General features: G+C 37.6%; 1 protein-coding gene across 1 annotated transcript; it reads left to right on the forward strand.

Moving 5' to 3' along the window:
* The first annotated feature begins 2,510 nt into the window (after positions 1–2,510).
* On the forward strand, positions 2,511–3,482 carry MC2R (melanocortin 2 receptor). The gene has a single exon (XM_062500835.1). The coding sequence runs from the start codon at positions 2,511–2,513 to the stop codon at positions 3,480–3,482; it is 972 nt and encodes a 323-aa protein (XP_062356819.1).
* Positions 3,483–8,313: the final 4,831 nt, after the last annotated feature.

The following is an 8,313-nucleotide window of genomic DNA, read 5'->3' on the forward strand; positions in this document are numbered from 1 at the left end:
GTTGATCCTTCTTCAGCCTAGGATTCTTGGTGCTGGGGGACCAGAGTCAGTTTTCTGGGGGTACTACTGATGTTATTCACCATGTTCACAACAGCTTTACCTCCCATGTGTAGTCTGCCTGCTCCTACACTGTTTAGAACCACTAATCTACTTAATGCGTGCTACTTGGTAGAGCAGTAGCAGTGAAAAGAATCCTGTAACTGGAACTTACTGTAGATGTATGACATAATGTCTATTGTGCAGATCAAGCACTGGATTTATGACCCATATAAAACACTGTATACACAGATTTCTGTCTGGGATATCTGAGATGGAAATATGACTGTGCACCACACTGAAGCATCAGAAAAGGAGATAATTGACAAGATGTTTGATGGAATCCGAATAGAATAGTGTGCAATAGCCAGGTATACAGGTGAAATGAGAATCTCTGAAACAAGATGGTCTTTTTCTGGATTTCTATTAACTGTTGGAAAACAACATTAAATGATGTAGTTATTCAGTTTACTGTAAATTCACTAAAGCCCTTATAAATTCTCTGCTCTTATCTTATTATAAAGTTACTGTAAAATTATAAGCAGCAGATGTAATATACCATTCCATTTATAATATTATATATTTTCAGTAAAGGAGACTTCATGTTTTTCAGGTATATTATTTCAGCAATACAACTGTATCAGCAAAGGACTGTTCTTGAAAGACAGTTTGGAGAAAATAGCAACTTAATAAACATATTTGCAATCTGATTCTCCTGTTTCAATCCTATTGAAATTAAGTTTTGTCTGAAGTGTCTGTGCTGACCTCCTCTAAAGAATGAAAATTATTGATAGAGTGCTAGATTAGAAATCATTAAACCTAACTGTGACAGCAGCTCCAGGTGAAAATAGGAAAAACATATCATTGCAAAGACATTGTCAAGTTTCTTATTCTTGTTAGTAGCTCCTTCCATCACATACTGACAGATGGCCTAATTATCTCTGGGAATGTCCACACATGCTGCAGTGCAGTATAGTTCATTTTGTCCACTACACAGCCTGTGTTTTCACATACATAAGGGTACTCTCCTGAATGCTTTCTCTTAAGTGATCTTGTTTCATCGAATTTGTGGTGGCTGGAACTCCAAGTCTTGTTTGTATACAAAATAATTATTTTTTTTTACTTCTCCCTTTGAAACAGTAACTGTGTGTTATAATATTCAGCAACTCTGATTATGGACAAACGTCCAAAGGAGTTTCAAGGATTACTGATATGAAAGTGTCAAAGAAAGCTGGTTTAAACTCAAAAACAGAAGGGCAATTGTGAAATTTTAGACTCATTTAGGCTAGAAAATACCTTTAAGATCATTGAGTCCAACCATTAAGCCAGCACTGCCAAGTCCACCACTAAATAATGTCCCTAAGTGTCATGTCCATGCATCATTTAAATATCTCATGAGATGGTGGCTCAACCACTTCTCTGGACAGCCTGCTCCAGTGCTTGACAACCCTTTCAGTGAAAATATGTCTTTAAAGAAGGGGACTTTCCAAATACCAAAACTGTGTCTGTGTTTCCCAAGATTGACTATGATGATGACAGGAAAATCTCTTCCTTATCATTTATGGGTCATAGGCAAGATAATTAATATTATATCAATTTATACATTAATAAAAAGATGGAAAAGTCTCTTCCTTTAGAAAGATTCCTATAAGCTTGGATGATATTTAGATCAGGATCATTATGGAGAAAGGAAAACATATCTAGATGCCAAAAAAAATATTTGGGGTTTTAGATAGTTGTAAAATACAGACAAGAAAAGGTTGTACTTTGGATCTTTGAAATATATTAATGGAATCAAAGGACAGTTTCAATCTAAAAGAAAAAGAAGCCTCTAACTAGTATCTAACATGCCTCTAAAAACATCAATATTTACAAATGTTCACATCTAATTTGAGGGCATTTCATTACACCATCAACAGTGTGGAAGTAAACATGTTATTGTTCTGAACAAGAGTTTATCTTGACATTAGGGGTTTTTTGTGTCTAATAATACTGAAAATCTTGTGAGAACTGCCAGGTTTTCTCAAAGCAAACAGCTGGGCCAGTAAAGATTGCCAAACTCTTGAAGCCTGTCAGATTAGTTTCAGTAAATGTGGGATGCACATTAGTAAAAAGAATTACACTTTTTTTAAATTACTTTGAAGCTAAAAGGGAATTTGCACTTTGATTTTCTTTAAGGTTCAGTGAAGCCTTGAACACCTCTTACTTCATCCAGTTGTTTCTCTCTACATGTTCTTTATACTGCAATAGATGATACTTCAAATATCTATTTTTGCCTCATATATGTGGTCAATTTCATCTTATATTTATGTTTCTACATGTTTTATTGTAGGAGAAATTCCAGACATTTCAGTTAAGTCTTAAAATTGCTCCAGATGAAGGAGAGAGCCTTGATCAAAAGAAGAAAGGTCTGATTGACAGGCCAGCTTCAGAATAAAGCCAAACCTGAAAAAGAAGCAAGGCAGAGTCTTTCCATGACCAGAAGAATGAGCACTGAGAAACCTTCCAACTTAATCAAACACCCAGAGCAGACAAGCATTCCATCCCTCGAAAACATAAGTGGTATTTCATTAAATATCACTGACTGCACCCAGGTTGTGGTGCCAGAGGAAGTTTTTTTCACTGTTGCTGCCGCTGGGATACTGGAAAATCTACTTATCCTCATTGCTGTTGTTAGAAATAAGAATTTACACTTGCCCATGTACTTCTTCATTTGCAGCTTAGCCATTTCAGACATGTTAGGTAGCTTGTACAAAACTCTGGAGAACATTTTTATCATCTTGTGCAAAATGGGATACCTGACACGTCACGGAGACTTTGAAAAAAAACTGGATGATGCCATGGATTCCATGTTCATTCTGTCTTTGCTGGGGTCTATTTTCAGCTTGCTAGCTATTGCAGCAGACAGATACATCACTATCTTCTACGCTTTGCGGTACCACAACATCATGACGCTGAGGAGGGCCTTGGTTATCCTGGCAATCATTTGGGCGTTCTGTGCTGGCAGCAGCATTGCAATTGCCCTCTTCTCCTATGAAGCAGCAACAGTCATTCCCTTCACCATTCTGTTCCCTTTGATGATTTTTTTCATACTCTGCCTCTATGTCCACATGTTCCTCCTGGCTCGATCTCACGCCAAGAAGATCGCCTCACTGCCCAGCAGCACCATCCATCACAGAACTAACATGAAAGGGGCGATTACACTGACTATTTTTCTTGGAGTTTTCCTTTGCTGTTGGGCACCCTTTGTTCTTCACATCCTCTTAGCAAGGTTTTGCCCACATAACCCTTACTGTGCTTGCTACATGTCCATTTTCCACGTGAATGGGACACTCATAATGTGCAATGCCATCATCAATCCTATGATTTTTGCATTCCGAAGCCCAGAATTGCGGAGTACATTTAAGAAGATGTTCTACTGCTCCAGGTCGAACTGCAACTGGTGAACAATTCATCAAAAATGAAAATTATAGAAGCATTTATGAGGTGCTGTGCAACTACAGGGTGGAGAGCTAGAAATACCAACAATTACACCCAAAGCAATACTATGCTTGTAGATACTGCCAGTGATTTTTCAGAGGGCTAATAAAGAATGAATAAAAAATAAGTAAGCACACAAATCTTTGTCAACCAGACCTCCAAAGTAAGCTAATTCTGCTGATAATTTTCATGCAAGGGAAAAAAACCAAATGTCTTAATTATCTTTTGTCATTTCAAAAAAATCCAAACTAAAATCTGCATCATGTTACATTACCTCATATATGAGCCAATCCATTTTGTATCAGTAACTTCAATTCAATGCATATACTACTTCACAATTCTGTTGTTTAAATTGCAATTAAGTGAACATTTGTTTCTAAACCATGCATTTGTATTAAAGTATACGGTTAAGTAGAACATGTAATTTTGCTGAAAAAGCGAGCTCAAGACTCTAACCTCTGATCTCCTTAAAATCATGCAACTAGTGAACTCTAAGTTTCAAAAGCAACATTTGGAGTGTAAGTCCAGAAGGATAGGATATTTTTATTTTAATGTTATTTTTAGCCACTCAAGAGTTATTTTCAGTATAAAGCTGTCATGCCAGTAAAGACGGGTTTGAATTTTAAAACTCCTAAGCCAGGTCTTGACTAGGAAAGGGAACTTCTGAGCTTGTCAGTTCCAGTTCTCTTCAATAAAATAATAAGCTCCACAGGTAGTAAAAGGACTTTGATTCAACCATGACATGCTACAACAAAGAATTCAAAAAACATTATATCAGAGATAAAATTCAAACACTTCCAAGGAAGTCTACCACCTGGGTAAGGAAACAACTAGTCAGTCTGGAAGGATGCTACAAATCAGGTTGTAATTTAGAAACCCTTGTGAGAAAATTTTGAATTGCTCCTGCCAAAATAATACAGAACTCACAAAACTTTAAGGCAGAGTGGCCTTCAGCAGCAAAACAGCCTGAAGCCATCCAGAGTATATGGTAAGGAATTAACCTTACAATAATTCAAGGCAGACATTCAGCTGTGCCAGAGAGTAGTAGTAAGAGCATTTCAAGATAATAGAATATGGATAAGAATATAGAATAAAACACTTGAATTCAGGTTATCTTGGGTTGAATAAAGGACAATAAACCTGAAAGCCTCTATAGAACTAAGAAAATCAATTAGAAAAGAGAAAAATTTTCAAACCTATGCATTTATTGCAAGAAAAAGTTCACCTATAAAATGCAAGTTTATAAGGGAGCTCAGATATAATCCACATTTTATTTTAATAAGAGTTTTTTCATTTCCATCCAAAAGCAGAATAAATGTAAAGCTGCAGAGCAAGAAATGACTGTTAGGACTGGGGGGAAAAAAAAGAAAACCACATACAATATTAAAGAAAAGCCAAAACAAAATATCTACAGTACTGCAGTGCTCTGTGCTCACAAATTATGAACTTTAAAATTATTTTAAAAAATATTGGAAATACTGTGATTAAGGCAGCCCTTATAGTAGCTATGCAATCCATGAATTATCAGTCAAATGTACCTTCCCTCAAAACATTATTTTCCATTTGCTTTCCTAAAGCAGACATAGTTAAGACAGATAAATAGCCTCAACCATGTCAGAAGACACTGCATCTTGTAAGGAAGACTACTCTACTCATGCTAAGATTTCATGTTCACAATGAGTTTAAATGTAAATGATTCGTACCATAAAATGATTCATACCTCATAACCTCTAAACACAGAGAAATAGTTATTAAAGAAAGCACCAAACATTTCACCCCACAATGAGGAACATTCAAGAGAGATTCACATCAAAATCAAAAATTCAGCAGTAAAAAATATTACTGAAATTCTATATGAAGTCCTTGGGTAAGGAGCCCTCTCATGGGGATGTTGACAGTCAGGACTTGGAAAGGTAGCCCTGTGGAAGCTGGGGATGGACAAGGTCATGGCTACAGCAGACCTCAGGTGGTGCCACCAGCGACTGCGTTCTTCTACCACACCAGCCAGAGGCAGCGCAGGGTGGTCCTGGCAGGTGGGGTCAGGCCTGGCTGTCTTCTGCCCTCACCTGACTGCCCTCACCTACAAAATAGTTTCAGGGACTGGCTGGTGTCAACCTTCCTTTGCAGCATCCCCAGGCACAGGGGGAAGAGGCAGGGGACACACACAGGAGACAGAGACCAGCTCCCACCCTTGCACTGCTAGCACTTTCCTCAGTGAGGACCTGGGCTTCTACCTCGCCAAACAAAATCCATCCCGTGGGCGCACCTTTGATCATGCTCCTCTGAGCCCTCCTTCAAGGGCAAAGCAAAGTGTTCTCCAGTAACCCTTCTGTCCACTCTTCCCCAAACTATCCCACTGCCTTTCCCAGCAGCACCCCCAGGCCTCCAGCCATCATTTTTCTGCAAAACACAGAGCAGATGTTTGGGGTTTTTTTTCCATCTAGCTTGTTAAGACAAGAAGTCAACACCTAGGCAGTAAGATTCTGGTAGGTTTTATCCCACGTGGTTTCCTTTGACTTAAAAATATTTCTGAACTCACTGACATTGAATATTAGATTTCCATGAGGTCCGAGCACTGTCTGGAACTGGTTCCCATCTCATCTGACCAGAAATTAAGTGCCTGTTCTCTGTAGCCTACCTGGACACATCTGTGCATACACTCAAATCAATATCCCAAAACATCTCTTCCTGTCATGATGCCTGAGCAACATCCAAACTTACCATTCAGGATTATGTCTTTAAATTGGTGTAGACACTTCATGACTCTTACTCTGTGTCTAATACACAGACAACCAGCAAGACTGGGAAAAGGCTGCAAGGTAGAAAGGTTGCAAATTATGAAAATTGTTTATTTTTCTCAATTTTTATGTTAGAGACAACAGGATTTGCCATGTTCACTGTGTAAATTTGTAAGAAACGATCCTGTGCATTTGCAATACATCTGAAATCTGTGTCTACAATATTAGATTTCAAGCTGAGCCTGGGGGATACGTCAGCAATTGATATAAAATTCAAAATACACATGTAAACTCTTTTCAGTTTGCACTAGTTATGATTAAACGGAGCATTCTTCTGAAAATATTTCCTTTCTGGGAAGGAAGAGCCAGGAAGAACACAAACTATAATTGAATAAAAAAGCTTCTAGAAAGATTTTAATTTTTCAATCTGCTTGCATTTCTTGCATGCTAGCAGATAGGTAAATCTCTAAGCATTTTCTCCTAACCGGCTGTAAATTTGACTTGTATTTTAGTTGTGCAGTGTCCAAGTAAGTTTCTCTATCTCACATACCAATGTCCCCATATATTTACTTATGTTGCTTTTTTACTAAATTCTTTAAGCCACAATTTTTTCGCTGCATTGTCCTGAAGTTACTATTGAAATTCTCCCCTGATATATTAACATATAAATGTGAAGACTTTTCTCAGATTTTGGAACTTGCCTTCATCTGCCCAGCTTTAAATTTCAAATGTTTTGGAGGCAGAATTGTACCTTAGCTTTGGGAGAAAAAAGTTCATTTTTTATTCTACCAGAGGATAATGAGCCTGAAAGGAACATCCAGTTCTTTGAAAATCACAGGCAGTGCTACAATCAATGTTTCATTTGGAAGGGTCCAGAGAACTTCACATGCCTGTGGCAACAAAACATTTCCCAGTCACTTTCTGCAAAACCAAAGAAGAAAATCTTGTCTTCTCTTTTTGTTGTTTTGAACTGAACTTCATGTTCAGGAATAAAGTGAGCAAATCTGATAAAGGCACTCAGGGGAATTAATTCCACTGAAAGAGTCAGTATGCCAGTGAAAGGCAAACTTGCAGTTTGATTTTTTTCACAGATTAGCAAAACAAACACAGATTACTCATGAGAAAATATAGTTTAGATCTAGTTTACTTATGTGAGAAAAATCTTGTTTCAATGAATTATGGTTCCGGAAAAGACTTTCAGAAAAATAGGTGCCTTGGACTCCTATCAAGTGAACAAATTTCAGTTTTTCAAACAAAACTAAACTCTTCAAATGATACATTTATTCAAACAGAATTATACCCAAGTAGGGTCTGTTTCTTTAATTCTCTCAAGGTAATTTCAACAGAGAGCTATCCATTGTGTCCTTATCGTTCAACAGCACTTTAATAGAGCTTTATTTGAAGTGTAATTTCTCAGAAGACACAGTGCTGTTCTAAGCCTCCAATTCAAAGAGGACAACTTAAAGTACAATTCTGAAGAACTGAATGTTACCACTAAACAAAAACTTTTCATATCCACTGAAAGCAGTTTTCTCAAATCCCCTCACATCTGTAAGACAAAATCAGAAAATTAAGCTGTCACACAGTCTAATGAGTGACCACTAACTGTCAAATAATTCTGGATAACACATCAGGAGTAGAAATGCTTAGTGAGTAACTAAAATTATTTATTGCTTTTGACAATTGTGGGGGTTTTTTACATTAAGACTATGAGATGAGTTTTTTACTCCAAATTCCATTGCTTCATCAGCACCTTTATATTAACATTTATTTCAACTTCAGTCCCTGAGCAGCTACCCCTAAACTTTGTATTAACTATCTGGATAAAGGCAGAGTTAGTCAAAAACCATTTGTAAATGAGTGGAGTTTCTCCACTGGCAGCTTCTCACCCTCTGACAACCTAACCAAGAGGAGGAGGAGGATCTCCAAGAGGAGAAGGAACACATAACCTGGGTGAACACTTGTATTGATATTTCAGCTGTAGTTAGCTGTACAGAAGGGTCTCCAGGACAAAAAGATAGATTGCCCTGATGGACCCCAAAAGGAGTCCCATGGCACC

This window comes from Cinclus cinclus, chromosome 1 (genome assembly GCF_963662255.1).
Source record: "Cinclus cinclus chromosome 1, bCinCin1.1, whole genome shotgun sequence".
NCBI classification, from domain to species: domain Eukaryota; kingdom Metazoa; phylum Chordata; class Aves; order Passeriformes; family Cinclidae; genus Cinclus; species Cinclus cinclus.

Bases quoted from the DNA above. Each gene is read 5' to 3' on its own strand.
- MC2R (XM_062500835.1), top strand. From the start codon at position 2,511: ATGACCAGAAGAATGAGCACTGAGAAACCTTCCAACTTAATCAAACAC.